This window comes from Odontesthes bonariensis, chromosome 16, assembly GCF_027942865.1.
Source record: "Odontesthes bonariensis isolate fOdoBon6 chromosome 16, fOdoBon6.hap1, whole genome shotgun sequence".
Lineage (NCBI taxonomy): Eukaryota > Metazoa > Chordata > Actinopteri > Atheriniformes > Atherinopsidae > Odontesthes > Odontesthes bonariensis.
The window spans coordinates 21,742,175-21,763,126 of record NC_134521.1 but is presented as its reverse complement, the minus strand read 5'-3'; the positions used below and the strand labels follow the sequence as shown (position 1 = coordinate 21,763,126).

Genomic DNA, 20,952 nt, shown 5'->3' with positions numbered 1-20,952 from the left:
CTCACAGCAGTATCGTCTCGTAACAACATGAGCAAGGACTCTACGTGTGCTGTCACCCCTTCCCGTCAGCGAGGTAGACTGCTTATGTACGTCCGAACCCACGTGCAGAGCCAGCTGCATGGACAGGGGAGCATAGAGTACTTGATACTTAGCTAATGTTACACGAATAACACGGCCTACATACCCCTGACACATATTCAGCACCTCGTTTCCAGCTGAAACATGGGTAAACAACCCACCTGAGGGACACCGGCAGGGGAGCCGTCGAAGCTTTATTGCTGTGATGTAGAGATTAATGGACGTGCTGAGGAAGACTGCACTGAGCACACGGGTTCATCATTCTCAAGTTTAACTACAATCGTAAAAACATCACCATTCGTGGTTGGTTCCCTAAAGAAAAAAGTAAAAATAATCTAAGCCCCGTCTGTAATAGTTAATGTTTTGGGTTGCTGCTTCGAAATTTAATTTTTAAGCGAAGAATGTTAAAACAACTCAAATAATCGAATGAACCGTTTGGATCCGATCAGGAAAGTCTGACAGATACATAGATTCATCAGCTATGTATCAATTATCAATACATTTAATGAACTAATTCAATTAATTACCAAATTATTCTCCAAAGAACAACTCTGAACAGGTAGCTCCGTCTTCTAATGCCATCCAACTCTGCTGCATGTCGTAACAAAACATTAAAAGATACTCTTAATGAACTCATACTCAACTTAATATTAAATACTCAGCACACAGTAAATTAAGACACCGGGAACTTAGTTTATGATGGAAAATATCATGATTGTCATCGTCTATGCCACGACTATCACATTACTAATTCTGTGGGCTCGGAATTCAGATTTTCAGCAACACAAAAACAACAACCATTGAGGATAAAATTGACTAAAGGCAAAAAAGGTAAAAAAAAAAAAAGACAAAACAAACAAACCTCAAAGCATCAACAAAGGCCTTTTTTATTTTTGGGGCACGCTTCTTTTTTCCAATTGTTCCCAGTGAAAAGAGAAGCTATGCAGCAGGTGTCGTGCTTTTATGGGACGAGCTGCGAGCCTGTTGTGAGCCGTGTAGTCAGCACTCGTGTGAAAGGGAGCCCGAGAACAAAATAATAAGGAATTGGATACAGCATATTTTCTCAATTCTGTAATTAAGAAGAAGCTTGTCCCAATTGTAGCGCTCCGTTATTTATCTACCTTTAATGAGAATCAGATCCCTTGTGTGCATTAATAACAACCTGCCCTGACGATTTGCAATGTATGGAGGTTGACGAGTCTCCTAAAGGGGCTCTCACTTGTAGTCCCTGCTGGAATTTGCCTTCTGAAAGCACACAGAACAGCTTTTAAGGGGTGCAAATGTTCAGGTTCAGCTACAAATAGGCTAAGTGTTTTTAGCGCCGCACGCGTGGCTGTTCCTGGTCACCGTGTGTGTGAAAGTTCAGAGAGCACCCTGAGCAGAAAACGGTCAAACCAGCAGAGTGTTGAACAAGAAAAAAAGAGAGCTAGAAGAAAAATATCCTGAGACGTTTGTGACGTTGATTACATCGTGACGGCTCAGTCTAAAGTAAAGAAAACCTTCTCAGACAACAAAGTATTACACTAAAGTATCTACGGCTCCAGGCAAAATCTTATAATTGAATACTGTTTCATGCTGAGCTATAAATGTACGAGTTGTTTTGTTTTATGCTTGTTTTTTGCCAGGACTCCCTGGAAGAAGAGATCATGTATCTCAGTGGGACTTTCCTGGCTAAACAAGGGAACTAAACAAGTAAATACACACAATAACACGGCTGCGATTCATGAGCCAAACAACCTTATAAATAGGGATATTTAAACCATGAACTGTAACACTGGTGATCTGACTGAAGGCACTCGTGTCTTGCATGCTGCACCATGAGGGGACGCTAATGTTTATTTGATAAGTCTATGATGTCAGCTGGGACACAAAGCCTGACAAATTAATTCATAAGAGCATTGCATATTACCATAAGCTTCTTTCTGAGACATGATTACAGCTAGATCCCAGCTAAAGCGGGCTCTGATGCTTCAGTTCCCATAGAAACATTAGGGAAATTTCCATAGTAACCGGATTCTTTCTCTTTCTCTACTCCCCCCCCCCCCTAAACGCACCACTGATGACCAGTGCAAAACAAGGTCCCCACCTGTTTTGGTAGCTGTGGGGCAAAGTGACTAAACAGATCTCAGAGGGCTTCTCCAAAACTGTAAGCTTGTGTCATGCCGACAACGAGAGAAAGGTTTTAGAGCTGAGCTGGCATGGAGAGTGACCCCAGGTTGTATTGTCACAGCTGTGGTCCTCCAACAGAGCTGTTCCCTCCCCATCCCTGCGTAAAAATTTCTTTTCCCCACTCACACCTTTCTGTTTTCAGCGTTTCACAGTACCACAGAATAACAGTTCTTCATGTAAATTAAACAATGTTAGGTTTTCTGGCTGCGTAATCTCTTTATTTGGTCGGCTGGGGAAATCACTTTTTGTTAGCTGGAAAGAAAAAAAGAAAACAAAAAAAACAATTTCTTTCAAAAAGCTTTCAGTAGCAGATGTTTATTCCTCTGAGCTTGAACCAGAAAATGAGCTGTAATAAGGCACAAGCATAAAGCATTTCCCTGTTTATCTCGTGTTGTGGTAAAAGCCTTCGTCAACATCCCTCCGTCGGCCGCACTTTATGACTCTGGGAAAGCCACTGACCTTCATTCTCATTTATTTCGTCGAGTTGAGGGAAAAAAAGCAAAGATAACACACTTTGAGAGACTTTTCGCAGCAACAAGGTGATTCCCAAAGAGCTGTTAGCTGAAAACTTGGCATATCTCTAAAGAACTATCTGAAAGTGATGTCCTGAAGGAATGAGAAAAAGACCTGACACAGGACCTGAGAGATGCATCTGGACCTTCAGCTGATCCATCTACTGTTGGTCCAAGCCTCACCAGAAATGGTCTCCATGGAAGGGTGGCTGTCAAGAAGCCGTTCTTAAGGAAGGGAAACAGGGAGAAAAGGCTGAGCTGTGCCAAATGACACAAGAAGTGGGCTGAAAATCAGTGGCAACAGGTCTGATGGAGGGATGAATCCTCCCCAGAGCCCGGAGCTCAACATTACTGAAGCAGTGTGGGATCATCCTGACAGAGAACGGAACAAAAGGCAGCCGACATCCAAATAAGAGCTTTGGGATGTCCTTCAAGGAGCCTGGAGAACTATTCCTGAAGCCTACTTAAAGGAATGACAGAAAGCTGGTCTGAGAGGGTTCAGACTGTGTTGAGAATGAAGCTGCTCAGACCAAATATTGACTTTCAAGCTTTTATCTTATACACAGTTTTTCCATTTATGTTTGCCCATGTTTCAATAAACTGAAGCACCTAGTTCCTGTTTTCCCGGCAACGTGTAAAGAAATGACAGGATACTTAAATGTGGAAAGGTTAAAGAAACAAGAATGAGACTAACTCTGCCACAATGAGGTGTCAGATGTTCTTTCAGCTGCTGGGCAAATGTCACCTCATTGGAGCTGAACCCGGAGCAGTGTGACACTCCAACAGGCAGCAAACTTCAAGTGAATTTAAAATATGCAGCTATATTAAACCTACATATAAGTGTATTACATGCTGAACATGGGTGGAGCGATCCAGCCAATTCAAGGTTTGGTGTGGTATTTGGGTCATAGTTTAACATTTTCCTGTAAAGTCGGGAAACAGGTTTCCAGCTTCCCATCTCCCTGTCAGATGGAATATACCATCACACAAGCTATTTAGATCTTATAGAAATGGCTCTAGATTCTGGAAGTTGGCTTATTTGTTTTCTGGCAGCACAGGACTACTTCCAGTTCAGAAATTGGCTCAAAGGCATAAGGATAGGATCAACCCTGCTTTAGAATCACTTATTCTTCGGAATTGTCCCAGAGAGGTTTTTTTTGTCTCTCTGTGAGTTGTGTCCTTGTTTCAGGAGTTAATTCAAATGCATCCCATCTATTCCAGGTGTACTCCAAACACGGTTCAGCTCTGCCTACGAGGGCTTCTTGTATATTCATTTATTCTACATTTAAATATTAAACTGCCGCAGGTCCTGATCTGTGAGCCCGGTGAGTCCTGAACAGCCCATGTGCCTTACTGCTGGTGAGCCCTCTGATCTAGGAGGGTCAAAGACTCGGCCAGAACCAATGAGGTGGGGGGGGCTGGCTGAGTAGCTGATGGTGTCATTGAATGCCTGGGAACATGTCACTTTGTGTCAGTGTCAGCATCTGGCCTGCTCTCACTTTAACCTTAAGCTAAGCATGACCAGCTCACAGGACTAGAGCACAGAGGAGAAAACCCAACTTTTTCTTTTCCACCTTAAATGCAGCGCCTTTAACTCGTCACAAAGCTGGTCCCTGCACTGAGCCACATCAGGGTGACTCCACAGTCACTAAAGGCTCTCGTCGGGTGATTTTACCCTTTCACTCAATTCATAACATCTTGTTAACATGTTCAGAACAGGATTGTGGGCTTTGCGGACAAAAATGATACTGTTCAAGATGCCAACAGATAAACAAAACACAAACGCTCAGTGCTGGACAGCTTAAAGTAAATGTTGCACTCTCTACTTAGTCTGTGCCCTAAGTTGCTCAGGTCGATAAATTGATCAAATAATCAATACACACTGAACAATCTTCACTGACAGCTTTACTTATTCATTAGGTCATGTAAAACATCTTGGCCCTGAGATAATCAGATGGTTGTTGTGTAAAAATAGCCCGTTTGTTTGGTGTCAAACTGCCTCTTCACATGGTCTCAGCAGCCCTGCATGCCAATGGAGACCTTTGTTTTGTGACACAGTTTCAGGCCCCGGCACTGAATGAATTCTTCATTAAACACAGAACAATGGTCACATGGTATTGTGGCTTGGGACACAATAACCATCAAACAGACACAATATGGAAATGTAGGCCTAAATCTATTGGAAAAGGAAAAATGAAGCCGTCAGATCCTCATGGAAAATATGATACGCCACAGAGTTATATTTGCGAGGCAGTGTAATTTCAGGACTGCGCCCCCTCCTCTCTCTGTGTGAACCTGCATCGTTAGCAACAGAAATAATCTTTCACAATTGTAATGATGTCCATTTTGTTTCATGGGGGTAAGAACAGAATTTAAACTCCTTTACAACATTTCTCCAGCTACAGTAAACAGTCATTTTATTGGGTTTCAAAGAATCAAAGAGGCACCATTCACCGTTTAAAAAAAAAAAAAAAGTTTTCTTTTTTCATTTTGGTATACATTTTTATAAAGAGAACCAGTGCAGCTGAGTAGCTATTTATTCTACATAAAAATAAAGTATACAGTGTGAAGTGTACAGCACCTGCTTGAAGATGCTCAGATTAAAACGTCCCAGATCAAGTAAACATGGGAAAGTTGTTGTAAAAACACAAACAAGTTCTCATTCCTGTTTCCTGTGAAACAGCTCTGACCTAATTTTCATCGACACGAGCCGTGGACTAATAACTTTGGTCTCTGCTGTGAGGTGAGTGCACAGGGAGTTTCTACAAAGCGCAACAACAAAAAGCAAACGGGATATATTGCACTTTCAGTTGAACTTATTTGTACAAAAAATGTTTTGGAGATTATGAGTTATGTTTCATTATGAGCCCACGGCTGAATTGTCCAGAAGAGAGGTTTCTAAAATGTAAGTGTATGTGGTTAGAGGGAAAGAAAACGCTAATTACAGCTACGGTTTCCTACAATCAGGAGCTGCTCCTAAATAGAGTGAGAACAGGTTAGTACTTAAATGCTCAGAGACTATTTTTAGGCGTTGTCAGCAGCAACCAGAGGACCATCGGCCTGCTAATTGGGATCCCTCCCAGGTAGGGAGCATAAGCAGAAGTTGCTCTTCCTTTCTTTTCACATGCACGTGGGGAAACCGTGACCATACTTTATGATGAAATGATTGACTGCTCATTTTCAAGCCCAGGTCAACCTCTTGAGGGAGACAGTGAGAAAGCCTTGTCACTACAGATCGAAGCACAAGAGCAAGAGCCTGAGCGGGTCTCCCCTGGCGCAGCATCTCTGTTATGCGAACAATCTGACATGCTACACATGTTGCATGTCCAATTGAATTGGGGAGCTCCATGGCGTCAGCTCAAAAGGAGAGCTAAGAGGAGGGGCTAATTTAACTCCCAGCAAGAGTTTTTTGGTACAAAGTCATAGTCCAAATCCCTCGCTTGAACTGGAGCTGCTACCGCAAAATCTGAGTTAAATCACGCCATGCTCAGTGCCAGAATTAGCTCCTCACCACAGTCTGCACAGATGGCAGCAGCGGCGCTCATTGCAAATGCTTCACATTCTAGCCCAGACTGCCTAACCCTTTCCTTAATCCTAATTAGGAATGCAATTTCAGCACAGGGCTTTTTAAGCCACGATGAACACAAACATTTGTATGGCTATGGAATTAGCCATAGCCATACACAGTCCTCTGACTGTTACGGCTTCTTAAACTGATCACCACAGTGGGGTTTTCTACGTGGCTACTGCCACTGTCCACAAAGTTTCCTAATCAACAAGACACAGGTCAGATTATAACGCATGGTGCTAAATCCCTGGATCACAAATCTACTCCAAAACCTTTCCTAACCCCCCTTACACCCTCCAGACATTTTTTAATGCTTCCCATCAGTGCATCACAAAGGTTTAACCAATAAGTCCACAACATTTAAAGACCTGAAAAGACTCATATGTGCAGACAGCAGGCCAATCTGAGTGCTGAGATACTAACATGGGTCTTTTTTGACCAGCCAGCAGTTCCTTTGCCTTATAATGGCCAGCACAGTGACAGAGAAATGGGGGGGGGGGGCAGCTGATCCGCTCTGCTACTGCCGACCAGATAAGCGCTCATTGTTGAGTTTGTGGACGGTGAGCAGAGCCGACCACGATGAGTTAAGGCTCAACTGACAACTGAACAATAACACAACACCACACAGCAGAGACATGTTGACATAGCAGGTCCAAAAGGTTTAATCTGCCTCACTTCCTACGTGCTCCAAGGATGCCTGCTTTGGGTAAAAAAGCAGGCATCCTTTTAGTTAACCACGCTGACTTTTATATCTGTTTTCAGATGTGTATTCCCACCACCTGCACTCTGTGAGTCCATGACGGCTTCACAGAAGTCTTCTGTTTGAGCCATCATGTCTCCAGCTCCACTGACTCATCTGATCCAGCTTCACTGCAACCAAATAACAGTAACCAACTGAGCGTAAACACCACAGACAAAGGTAACAGTGCATTAAACTCACAGTAACACTTGTAGCCGAATGCAGTCATGCTTTCAAATTTTCACAGTTCTGCACTTTTATGTTACTCAGACTAAATTTATGAGATGGAAGCCAGAGGCTTTTTGACGTCTGTATAGCGAGGCCTCCCAGCAGGGTTCAGCTCAGTCATCAAGAGATGCTATCGACTCTGAAACAACCGGTTCAGGACAAAATCCCAGTGTTTCTAAAGTCTACTGTTACAACAATGGCTTCCCACAGGCCAGGCTATTAACTGGTCTTTGTTTTCACACTTGAACAAAAGCCATGTTGTGTAGCGGAGGACTAAATACAGGAAAAGCACACCAGTTTAAGTGACATGATTTAGGTCCGATCACTGATGGAAGCAATAACATTACAATCACAGTTCACAGTTTACTGGAAATAAAATGTGTTGTCAGTGTTCTAGGCCAGCGTTTGCAAAGTTTTTGTTTATTAAAAGGATTACTCAGACTTGCACTTTCCTGTTTATATTAAGAACAATCCACGAGCTGTTTGATTCAATTGTTCCACAGTCTTTGGGCTACGCTGATGTGCCTTTTCACTACAAGACAAACCTCACGGCAAACCACATCGGGCCAAATGAATAAAAATGCCAGACACTCTGTGAGGATTTACAAAGTGACCTGACTGAGCATTTCATCACTACATGTTTCACGCCAGGCCAGAGGAAGTGTCGACTGACTTTGTGACAAGAAATTAAAAGCTAAAGTCAAGAGGCATGGCCAAGCTAAGGGTCAAAGGTCAAACGTGCTCTTGCAGCAACGATTCACTCACTGACAAAGATTTCCTTTACAGCAGCTCCTCTCACTCTGTGGCAACTGGTCTGCATGTTGTATAATGCCGTGGGAGGCGATTTAGGCGACTTCATTCTCCCTTACTTAGCAGCAATGAGGAGTAAACGAAGAGGAGTGCAGAATGCGAGGTCGCCAAAAGTGTGTGACTGTGTAGGGGATGACTGGTCACGTGAACTGGGCTTTGACAGGCAGGTGCGGTCGAGGGGAGTGGGTTCACTTAATGCCCCCGCATTTTCATACCTTAAATGTCACAAGGCTGCGATCATTTAGAAGAAGTGACACAACGTCTTTGGAAACCTCTTCTGATTCTGCGAGCTCACTGAATCGGATCGCTTGCACAAAACGTGATAACTAAGTGAGTAGTGGCTGATCTGTGCTTCCAGGAGTTGCATTTTAACAACGAACACAAATGTAAAACCGTTACAAAATAAGTTCTAATTAAAAGGGCGGAGACTCCAGCTCTCAGAAACCACATTCTTGAAACAGATAAATTCCATTCAACCAGACACATAAGCGGGAATGAATCAGGGCTGGTTTTCATTTAAAGTGACAGTTGTTTATGAACATTCTGTGCCTACGATATAAAAAAATTAAATATTGAGACATCAAAGTGCAACTCAAGCAAGAATTTGCCAACAAGCAGCCCACTCAGACAACAAGTGTGTATAAAGGCATACTCTAGACTCAAATAGTTTGCACAGGCTGGCTGAGCTGTGGGGCTGAGAATGTTGCTGAAACAACAGCTGGGGAGGAAAACCATCTGAGGCTCCTTCTGCTGACCCACCCCACGGAGCCGCACTTCCATCACCTGCTCTGGGAGGAATCCCTGATGGGTTTCCGTGGGAAATACCAGACAAAGGCATCAGACAGCCAAACCATCCACCGTTTCATGCCACTCATTCTGTTTCCATGTGAACTATGCCATCATGTATGCGGTCACACGGGAAATAAAGGTGTGCGGTACAGTTACAGTGCAACCCACTCACCTAGGAAACAATGGCTGAGCTCCAAAGCACAATCATGGTAAGAATAGAGGACAGCTGGCGACCTCTTCACCTGCTGCCGTTGCTTGCGTTAAACCACGCTGCTTTGTGGTGCTCTGCATGCTACAGCTGAGTATGGCACATGCGCCGGCCTGTTCAATACAGGGAAATCCCATTCTTTGGGTCAGTCAAGACAAACCTGAAGCACATGTTTTAAGATATATATTTTCAATCAAATCTTTTTTTGAATGCAGAAATGTCCTTCCGAGGAGATCATATTTCATTATCAGGTGTTTACACGTAAATACAAAATCAGACACCTGCCATCCCAACTCTCACATTCAAACCTAATGAAACGTATCTGTGTCCCACTCTGTGGCAAAATGTTACGAATTCGGCTCCTTTACATGCAGCGTTCACATGTCGAATGACATAAATTGTTAGATACTACTTAACGTGAGTCACATTCCTGAAAATTATCCGTGAATTAGACTCTATAGCCCCTTGGTGTCCTTTGGTAAGAAATATCCAGACTGCAGTGAGCTCTGTGAAGTGAGCACAGAGGGCCCTGCCCTGATAAACCGTGACTACAACTGACTGGCAAAGCGCCAGGCTCAATCTGCTCAAATGCAGCCATCTCTATGAGAGCAGAGAAACGGTATAAAAAGCAGGGAGAAGTGGTTAAGTGCCAATCTTACAGGCTGTTATACTGCGATCTGACGGGGAGCCAAAGGGTAGATACCAGCACATCACAGCGTATCTGCGGAGCTCACCCCGCTCTGAAGAACTGACTCGCTCTCACTGAACAGCATTAACATCGCCCCAAAGGAAGCCGCCCACAGATGTGAACACTGATGATCTTGAGTGTTGGTGATTTGAGATAAAAACTGTACAGTCCCTCAGTTCTGCATGAATGAGCCTGTGCCAGGAAAGGAGGGTAGGAGTGGGAAGCCATTTTGAGAGGCTCAAAAGCGCGTACACACAGATTCTCCCTGAAATTGAGGTGAAGAGCTCATGAAACCATAAGCTCATTGTTCTAGCTCAAACCAGATCGGGCCAGAAAAAACGACTGCGAGGGAGCTCAATTTTAGGGTGGAGTGAGGTGAGTGCAGGGGTTTTGTGGGGCCTAATGTATGTTTACCCTCAACCTCACCTCCCACAAAAGGCGTGCACGTATGAAGCTGACTGAACAAATGGCTTTTGTTCTCCTATTTTTTGCTGTTGTTTTTTTGATTTTCTCAATAATTCATTTGACGGCTCTTTGCTTTTGTATGTTGAATATTTTAGGAACCATAAAACTGTGCTCTCAGTTTCCCCGGGTTCAAGAGAGTGAGTGAGTTTGCAGCTGCGACCAAAAAACATGTGAAAAAACTCTGGTGTCGGTGCTGTCTGACAGGACGTCTTAAAGCAAAATAATTCAAATTATATTCGAGTTTTAAATTTGAACCTCAAAAAGATCCGCTCCACATGTTTGTGCAAATGTGAATACATGTCAGTTTTACGTTTAATCTGAAAAAGATTAAATCAAAACCTAGAAAATTAAACCTCATGAAAGCCATTTTTTTTCTCCACATATTGAGAATAGCTTTAAGTCTTGTAAATCCCTCCCAATGAAGTGCATGGCATCTGTATGGGAAATGATTTCAAGTTACTTTTTTTAGCTCTGAAAATGACCATTGTATGAATACGTTAATCTGATTTTTGAAGAGGAGCAGGCTCGTGATAGGAAATGGGTCTCTAGATAACACGGCTCGTTTTGGAAAAGACGCTGCTCGGGACACGGGATATGAGGTTTAATGAGTCAGGTCTTAAAAACGGACAATTAAGTCAAATTACAACCTTAAAATACAGGAAATCCCTTAACACAGAAGGGCTGTGGAATATCCACATACTCATCATCTGCCACTATCTAACTTCTTCTCTTTGTATTGTTTTTCCCTCTTTTAGCTCAGGTTATTACAGCGTTTCAACTTAATACCAAAGACTGTGATCAGCTTTGAGGCTGGAGCAATCTGTTACAATCATGACAAAAGCCAAACAAACTATCGAGCCACAATGAAATCCACCCAAATGACTTCCTCGTCCTGCCCGTCTATGCATTTCTACGGCACAAACTCCTGAGTATAGCCCCACATGTAAAGCTGCCTCTAATGGAGCTTAGACAGGGACCCGCCACCATGTTACAAACTCGTTGCCTATGTCTGGCATCCGGACAAATATCTGAGGCACTCACTTACCCAGAAGTATGCCCTCACACACATGTGGGAACAGTGCTGTGTATGCTGAGCTTCTACTAAAGCACGATTCACAAGGCCAAACTGCGAGGCCTGAAAGGTAATAACAATGTGGGCACCGGTGATCTTATCTGACAGAATCAGGAAATTCCATTAATGCCCCTTGATAGTAACTTCAGCTCTCCTTAACAATTCATTCCTGTTCCATGCGGCAAAACTTCGGGTGAGGGCAGTTTTCCACAAAGCTGATGAGGAAGTTTTTAGTTCAAACAGAGAAAGAGCACTTAGATCCATGATCAGCTGCATGTGTAAGAGATCAATGCTGTTAAGATCGATTCCATTTGAATTGCCTTCTACCAAAAGATATTCTAGTAAGCTCTAAAACAGCTTTACAGTGCTATCGGTTCAAGTTTCGTCGGGCAAGTTTCCCACTAAGTAGCCCTGAAGGGATAGTCCTTCCACCATATGGCCATATGGTCTGATAACAATCTGTCTGTCCGGTCAGCTGAATGTAAACTGTTCTTCTGTCTGGACTGGTGGTTGCTCTATGGCAGCAGAGCTATTGATCACAGCTGTAACACGGTTTCTGGAATTAAAATATTACTCATATAATTGATGTTTATTTACACTCATTTTGTAGTTTTTTCTGTGTCATTTCTGTTGTGGCATAAATTATTTTCACCTGAGGCACTGGGCAAGCTGAAGGAAAATCAATTACTCACACTTTATTTTGGGCTTGGTTTATTAGAAAATTGAATAAAAAAAAAACAACTATTAATTCAACAATAGCAGAAGGCATATTGGCAAAAGCCAAGTGAAGCTAATAAAATGAAGCAGTAATTTAAAGGAATATTTTGATCTGTGGTAAACTCTGGTGGACAGTTTGAGGAGAGAATCAAAACAACAGTGGAAGCAGGACTACACACAGATGCATTACCAAGGTAACACAATCCACAAACCAGCATCTTTAAAGTTCACCACTTTACACATTAGATCTTGTTTGTTTACAGTTTGACATTTTCCTGCGGGTCATATGTCAAAGTATTTACTGCTCCTAACCAAACTGGAGAAATTCCAAGGTGAGTTTAACAGAAGTTACAAAGATATGCTTTGTAAATGTAGAAGTTTAGATCAGAGGCTCTAGTTTCTGGATCGTGTTCACATGTGGCTGATTCACGCTGAACTAACAAATTTCCATGACAGAACCATGCTTGTTATTCAACACAATACTGCCAGAGGATCCAAAGATAACGGACATTAAATACGGATTTGTCATCTACTGTAGATAATGGTATATCTAAAATCTCCACAGTTTGAGGATACATTCTGCTGAATTATCTTTACTTCTGAGAGACTCTGCCTCTCTAAGGTGCTCTTTTTATACGCAATCGTGTTACTGAGCGGTTGCGAATTATTGTCATTACTCTACGGCATGTTCTTCCATCCTTTTCTTACTTTTTCAAATCAAATCAAAACTTTATTTATTCATTTATTTATATAAATCAACCGTTTCTTTTCCCCCATTTCAACTTTTCTTTTCAAATGTGCTGCTTCCATCAAATTTAAGATGAGCAAATATTTCACTTTCAACATCTAAAGTGTTTCCTGTGTTCCCTGGCGAATTATTGGTTTATTAGATGAGGACATCGTTCTGTTTTCTTTTACATTTTACACAGCATCCGTAGGCTCTTGTAGGTACGGTGAAGCTTGTTCCTAAAATGTTGAACTCTTGGAAAAAGCCCTCTAAGTGGAATTAATTGTGACTTATCAAAGATCGCCACGGTTACATCTCAATTCGCTGAGGTTTTAAATACTACTCAGCGGACAAACACAGTTGCAGCAAACTGATATGGTCTAAATCTAATTTGCGATTTATTTTTGCAGTCAGAAGCATCCTGCATTATTTTAAGATGAACTTGAGATGGTGCAAGTTTGGCTGCAGATAACTGGATGCTGAGCTTTAAACTCACTGCACCTTCGTGTGAATGTCTCGCTGAAGAGACGATACTTCAGAGCAACAAAAATTTTACAGAAGCATCCACTGCGGCACGGTAAATGTTTGAGTAAAATAAATCTCCAGTCTGTGTGTTTGCACACATACGCCCCCGATAATCATCACTAATCACTTATTTGGATGAGGACCAAGATTTCTGTGTCATGTACCCCGAGCATTCTGAAATCCCCTTTCGACTAACTTTGACATTGATTTTTTTTTAACCACTAAGAATATGATTTATATACTGCTTTAATGCTTGTACTTGCTAAATCAAAAGGATGTGACAAGAACTTATTCATTCCTGAGCAATACTGTTTCCATTGCTCTGCCAATGCCGGGCTCGTGAAGTTCTAGCGATCCAACGTAAACCACAAGCACAACCTCACATCAAACAGCATGGGTATTGTAGCATTTGCTTATTAAAAGCAGACTTCAGCACAAACTGCTTGGTTTTAATTTTGATGCCATGCATCGGACAGGTGCATCCATTCCCACAAGCTGCCACCTCAATACGCAGGCCTGAGGTGAGGCTGGAGGTGGTGTAGGGGTGTTTTAATTACTGGCTACCAGATGTAAGAAAAGGAAATTAGCCTCAAGCGAAACTGGTCCTGATTAGCAGCAGGAAGTCTTGTGGTAATACTGTCAAGTGTTGAAGCTCCTCAGATGAGTACATATACAGCAGCCTGTCTGTGCCAAATGACTATTACATGATGATGCAAACTAAATTTAGTAAAAAAAAATAAATAAATACACTGCACGTGTAACAGCTAAAAAACATATTTCATCGACTTCCTACTTCTGTTTTGTGAGCCATGACATCTCGTGACACCTCTGAGGCCTTTGGGTGGAGAGGTGGGGCCAAGCATAGCTCCCTGATTATCTCCTAACTATCACAGCCATGTGCCATTATATTATTTTAAAGATTTAGAACAACAAAGATTTGGAATATCTGACCATGAGATATCTTTTTTGACCAAAAACAGATGATTAACAGCTTCTTTAGTCTCAACTCTGCCAGGCCCACAGACACGTGAAAACCCGTCATGTCAAAGTTTCATTTAAAATGTGAAGGCACAGCCTTTAGTCCCCCTTCTGTCTACTTTTAGGGTTGATTTTAATATTTAAGTTTTTTAGTCCTTAAAAGCCCCATGTGACCCGAAATCATCCTGCTGAGAGTGAATGTTATTTCATCACCATCGCTGCTGTGATTGCGAGTCATATGAAGAAAAAAAAAAAATTGTTTCCTGCAATTGAGAGAAGTTTGGTCCACGATCATTTGGAATGAACTGTGATCTGACACCTGAGGTTGTCGGACGACTCCGACTCTCAGATATTTTTAGACAATAATTGCCCTTTTGTTACAGACTGGTAAACAAAAAGATGAATCCGGAGCAATTACATGGTTATGGCTCTTCGCGGGAGCACAGCCTCAAGCTTTTTCCTTTCAGAAAAGCAGCTCCGCTGCATCTAGTTCATTGCCTCACTGTCATTAGTGAAAACCCTAATTATTTCACGAAGCTGACAGCATCCCGATGTTTGATCGATGCCAGTCTGTTTTGACCTATTGTACTCTATCAGTATCCAGAGAACACACAAGCAGCAGAACTTCCATGGCACCTCCTCCCTCCAGGGACCATGTGACCACAGATAAAGATCATCAAAAAAAGAAACTGGTCTTGTGCTGTACAAAGCCCAGACAGCCAGTGAAGGAAGAATCTTGCAGATTATCCTGGTGATCTTAAGTAGCCTAAACACTACATTATGTCTTGTCAAAACAAACAACCGATTTAGCCTGTTATTGAGGAAGTCCCATCATTTCCAAAAAATCATTACCCAACAGTTGCTTTCTTTTTCTCATGACTCTCTCCCTTCCCTCTGCTGGAAAATTTGACCAAATGGATGGACAAAACCTCACAAGTAACACTCTTCTTCCACACTTCGGTCATAATAACTTTTCATTTGGAAGTTTTTGGCCAGCGCGAGCGGCTTTGCGGCTGGTTCTAATTTATGGCTGGTGGTTCGCTCACATGCTCCTCTTATTGACATTTGAAGCACGCACATACCGTGGCCATTTCTGGAACGTGAGCATGTCAGTGTTTGCCTTTCACCCTCAGCACTCATCTATGGGGAGACAGACGGTGAAAAAAAAAGAAAAAAAAAAAAAAAAAAACGGGACAGGGAGCTGAATCTCTCTGTGTCAACTCATAATGGATTCCTGTCTCGGGAGATGAACTGACACACCCAGCTTGTTTTCTGAGCGCCTTCAACTGCCAATACTGCTCAGCTTTCTGTCTTCACCCCCCCACGCCTCTTCCACTCTGACCTCGGCCAGCTCATCAGCAGGCGTCTCTTTTATCTTTTAGGAAAACAGGTGGTTATGATTGTTAGTCAGTGCTCATATGACGTGAAGGTTTCTGCCTCCATGTGTTTTCAATTTGGAATGCTGCATTTGCTAACACGCACAGTCAGGTTTGGGAGGGACGCAGCAGATATTTCTGGTTACGCCTGCGAGGCTCCTCAAAACACCACCACCCACTCCTGCTCAGCTGTTTCAGGTCATTCCACAGTAAGGGCCATGTGGCACTTTGACTTCATCCCACAAAAAGACTAAAAAGACCGTTGTTACGCGGATATCTATATGCCAATCTGCAACAATGAAATAGTGATGTTGAAGAAAGTTCTCACAGAAATCCCACTTAGTTAATCACAAACAGGACACCTGAGTCCTTTCCATGCAGCTGACACCTTTCACTCTGGGTTGTGTGGAAAGGAACGCTTAACTTGTAGGGAAACAAATACTCAACAGCGAGGGACTTCCTTATGTTTTTCCTGGCCCTGATTTACTCTGCCATTTACTGTCTCTGCAGGGAAATGTCAGACTGTATGTGACGTGCCCAAAGGGGCTGAACATGCCATTCAGAGAGTGCTCCAAACATTTGCTCACAAGCTTTGGGTGGGCAGGGAAACATCAGACAACAAGCCCCTCCTCAGGGGACCCCCATCAGCAGTTACCTCTGAGTGCCCCGACTGCTGCCACGCCAAACGGCTGTGCCACACACACCTAACAGTACCAAAAGCGTGGATACTCGGCTCGAGAGTACTGGGTGACAGCATCCCTTGTTTTGTGTGGGTTAGCGGATGATCAAAGCTCTCTGCGAGATGCAATGACTTATCGGCCGAAAAACACTCAAAAACAATCTGGTGGACAGCTTTCACGCTTTATCTTATCCCTTCAGATAGAGAGAGGGGCTCAAGTTGGATCAGGCTGACAGCCACCAGTGAAAACAAAGATAATGTCAAGTCATTCAAATGTCAAATGTCAATTAAAAGAAATCCTCTCTATACCTGAAGTGTGAAATGCCACGAAGTGAGTCTGACATAGAATTTGTGTTTTGAGTATCCTTTTTTACAGGCATTTGTTTTGCAAGAAAAAAAATGCAGCAGCGATGTCTGAATACTGCAGTTCACAGGTGTTTCTTATAAAAGATAGAAAAGCAGTGATCTCACAGTTTATATCTGCTCAGTACTCATCCACTTTTGAGCATCTTACAGCTCCCACATATCTTGGCTGCGCTGTTGGCAAGAAGGTTCTGGCAGATGTGCTCTGAAAGCAAGCAGCACCACTATCTTTGTCATATTTTTAGTGAAATGGCTCAGGTGAGGCCAACAATGGAAGATGCATTCCATTAGATAAGATTGGAAAGTCTGTTGTAAGCATGTGCACTTTAAATAACAAAGGGGCCTCGTGTTTTGCTCCGATGACAGATGACTGGGCTCATATTTGCAGCATGCTCAGTTGTGCTGGGTTTAGCCTTCACTTGGAATGAGTGCACGGCCATTAAAATGATCGCTACCCTAAGAATGCCATGAACTGAAATAACAAGCTCATCTCACGGACCCAGAAAACGAAACGAAAGTAAGTGAAACTGAGTTTGGCCTCCAGAGAAAGTAGGGAGGCGAGTGACGTGCTCAATTCTTCTCCGGATTTCTGACTCACTTTGTGAAAGATCAGAAACTAAATTTGGAGCGTGGCTTTCTCAAAATGCAAGAAGGATTCTAATTACAGTCACTGCCTGTTATGAATCAGTGCCTATCAGCGCCAATTAGTAATTCATAGCGCAGCTTGTGGCCAGCTCCAGTCTAGCCACATTTGCCCTGTTTCTAAAGACAGGGGTGACGCTGGCCGGGGGCCAGCCGACCACATGGCTAAGTCCTGTCCCCACAAGACAAAAGAAATTCCTAAACCTTTATCAGCTCGCCACCCCCTCCTGAAAATCTAATTGCGCCTGCTATCATTGCCTGTCACAGGTTCACTCAGGAAAACATCATTAAGAGAAAAATAAACTGACAATAATCTCGCAGCTTGAAGGTATGTCAAGAGAAACAATGTTGAGAGCACAGTAACATATTTCAAATAAGCTCCACTGTGGTTCCTAATTAAAGGAAAGAGAATAAGCCTCCTCACACACGTGAGAGATCACAGGAAAGACTCTTATGTCTGCACTTCCCTTTGATCTGTTTGTCTGTCCTCTCACACCTTAATCCAAGGGTAAAAACTCCAAACAGTTTTCATATCATGTTGACAGATGAAATGGACGACCAGAAATGCTTCTGAACGAGACCTGTTACACATAAAATGGAAATAGTTTTACAGTAATTTCCCTGCATTCATTCAGCAAACGCTTCTACCGAAAGTGACTAAAAAGAGGAATACATTTCGGGGGAATGTTGAGTTCGGTATCTTGGCTGACGACAATTCCGCATGCACGCTGGGTAAATGGAGTTCAAACCAACACCCTTCCTATTAAAAGACGAACGCTTTACCTCCTGAGTTATGCACATTAAGCCTTCAGTAGCCTCACTGAGCCATCCGAACGCCAGTAAAAAAATGTTTCCATAATAGTTTGAAAGTATTTCAGCCCTTTATCACGCTATATTTGAATAAGCACAAATGCATCCAAAAAATATTAATCAGAACTGACTTTTCAGCGCTTGCTTTATTTTGTGCCCAAAGTAATTACATGTCAACAAATCTACTCAGTTTCAGGGCAAAGTGAGTGTCACACAATCAGGACAGACCAAATATTTATCAGTCACCGCCATCGGCTGATGTTATCCCGTTTGCCAATAGGCCAATTTCAGTCAACTAGGCTGATATAGCTGTGCATCCATGATAATTACAATCAATCTGTTTGTTGGATTCACAAATGCTCAGGGCGATGCTTTATGGATATCATCTGAAAAAGCAATGCCATAACATGTGCACACTTACAGCATGTCGATTTATTTCTCCATAAAGTAATAAGATACAGAACAGTGACCCAAAATTTGCTCTACCGAATGGTATAACTGGACATATAAGGGTAAATTCAGCCCATCTAAAACCTTTCACAGCACAAGGCCTGGCATGAGGTGTACTGTCTCAGTCAGGGATCCAAAATGGAGCAAGTCCGTTCTTTGAAGACACGAAGACGCTTCTTTTAATCCTGAGGAAAATGTGTCTGAATTCAGAGTTAATTCATAAGCAGCAACAAGTGTTTTATTTGTTCTCAGTGGCACATTTAAGCTGAACGAAATAAAAAAGCGTTTCTCATCTGGAATATAGTAAGGTTGAATAGAAAATAATCTAATTTAACCTCGCTTGTTTCTCAAAATATATTTATCAAAAACCAATTGGGGGTGAGGGGGAAGTTTAGGGCACTCGCATAAATATTTAAATAAACTGCTCCGCTCTTACAGGTGCCAGTTTATCGTTTTCAGCGGCGAGGCTGAACATACAGCGCCGCTGATATACTGAACTGCTGTCTGTTTACCAGCTAAGCGGTGGTGCGGGTTTAAAACGGTTCAGTAGTAGTGGAGGAGAAGGCGGCGGAGGAGGATGAGGCGGGGGTAGAGGACACTCACTGGCCTGCCCGCTCGGCTGGATAGCTGGCTGGATGGCTGGCTGGCTCCTCCCGCGGACAGCCTGCTTTTATTCCGCCGCAGGAAAAACCGTTATCTCGCATCACCACATCTCTGCGATCACAAGCGGCTCCATGACGACGGTTAAACTGTTAACTGCACGAGCTCCGAAACCACATTTAAGCACATTCTAAGCCACAGACGACAACCTTATTTCCAAACTTGGGAGAAACTTTTTTCTCTGTGAGCAAAAAAACACACACACACACACACACACACACGCGCACACACACGCACAAAACGTGGTGGCTTGACCGGACTGAAGTGTGCCGCTAAATTAAAGTGCTTAATATTAAAGCCAACGGTACTGCTATGCTAATACAGTCACATACAAGCAGTTTGTTATTTAACGTTCAGCGGTATTATAACGGTAAAAACGTTACGGTGTAAGCGATGGATTTGAGAAACAATAGCAGCTTAAAGCCATCGCTTAACCCGTAACACACAGAGTTGTAAAAATAAATGGAGACTACGTTGATCATTTCGCTTAAAACATTTCTAACTCGGTTATATTTACTTTACGCAGAGGCTTTGCTTGCGGACCGTCCCTTTTGAGTTAAACGTTATAGTTGCGTCCAGATAGTTACTTGTATCACAAACCGTTTCCCAGCCAAACGGTGTGAAAAGGTCGATGAAACTGATGTAGGAGTAGATAACATTTAGCGGTAACCCTCCAAGAGACAACGGACGGGAAAGTAGCCGTTTAAACTGATATGTTTTACTACTTACAGTGAGTTGAGAGGAGAGTCAGGAGGCAAGCCAGACGTGTTCTCGCCATCTTGGTGTCGATGCAATGCTCGGTTTGACTGGCGTACATGCGCAAAGTAGCCTAAACAGCTTTGGTGAGGATACAGGGAGGGAGAGAGGCGGGGGATCTTTTATATTAGGTTTCTATAGCTACCGAAAGCATCACTCACAGAGACAAGAATTTATAGTTGACACGATGTGGGAGGCTTTTACTACTGTGGCTTTTACTGTAGGCAGGCAGCTAGCAGCTGGGAGTTTAGATATGAAAGCGCCAGCCTCCAGTTTTCTATGTGCTGTGGGATAGAAATAAGATTAAAAGCAAATTAGATTTAAAAGAGAACTTCCCACTCTTTCTTATTGAAAGGAAAATAAGGGAAACGTGACAAGGTGGCTGCTAAAATTGCACAGGCTATTCGTGAAAACCATAAGTGATGTGTAATAAAACATTCATATGTAGCTTAATTACGACTCCAGGCGTCTTTAACATCCATAGAAATGTGTCTAACCTCCATAGAAATGTGTAATATGGTAAAGATTGAGCTTGGCATTCTGACTTCTGTGACAAATAGCATATGGTAGCTTAGGCTTTCATGAAATATACCCCAATCATTTCTTTAAACTGGATGTAAATCATATGGACCCACTCATACAATAAGTCTGATCCCTGTGACAGGCTCTGCAGCCCTATCAACCCAGCTCTCCCATACCTTGTTCACATGAAACAACAAACTCAATCCCGTTGTGTCCTTTCATCACATCTCACCAGATATGGTCTTTTTGCTAGCTTCTGGTTATGGGGACATGTACTGCTTACATCAGACAGTTTTCTCCCACTGTGCCCTGCTATAACTCTGTGATGACTGCTGGTGCAGCCCAGAAATTCAACCCAAAACATGCATGTGACACACAAGTCAACAACCTCTTGTTGAGCAGCAGGCAAAATAAGCTTACC

At 42.7% G+C, this 20,952-nt stretch overlaps 1 protein-coding gene across 1 annotated transcript in view; it reads right to left on the bottom strand.

Moving 5' to 3' along the window:
* The window catches only part of jam3b (junctional adhesion molecule 3b), a 31,619-nt gene extending 11,542 nt beyond the window's left edge, over positions 1-20,077 (bottom strand). The window contains exon 1 of the mRNA XM_075486584.1: positions 19,983-20,077. Coding sequence (XP_075342699.1) covers positions 19,983-20,070 — 88 coding nt within the window. The 5' untranslated portion in view covers positions 20,071-20,077. The remainder of the gene's footprint in view (positions 1-19,982) is intronic.
* Positions 20,078-20,952: the final 875 nt, after the last annotated feature.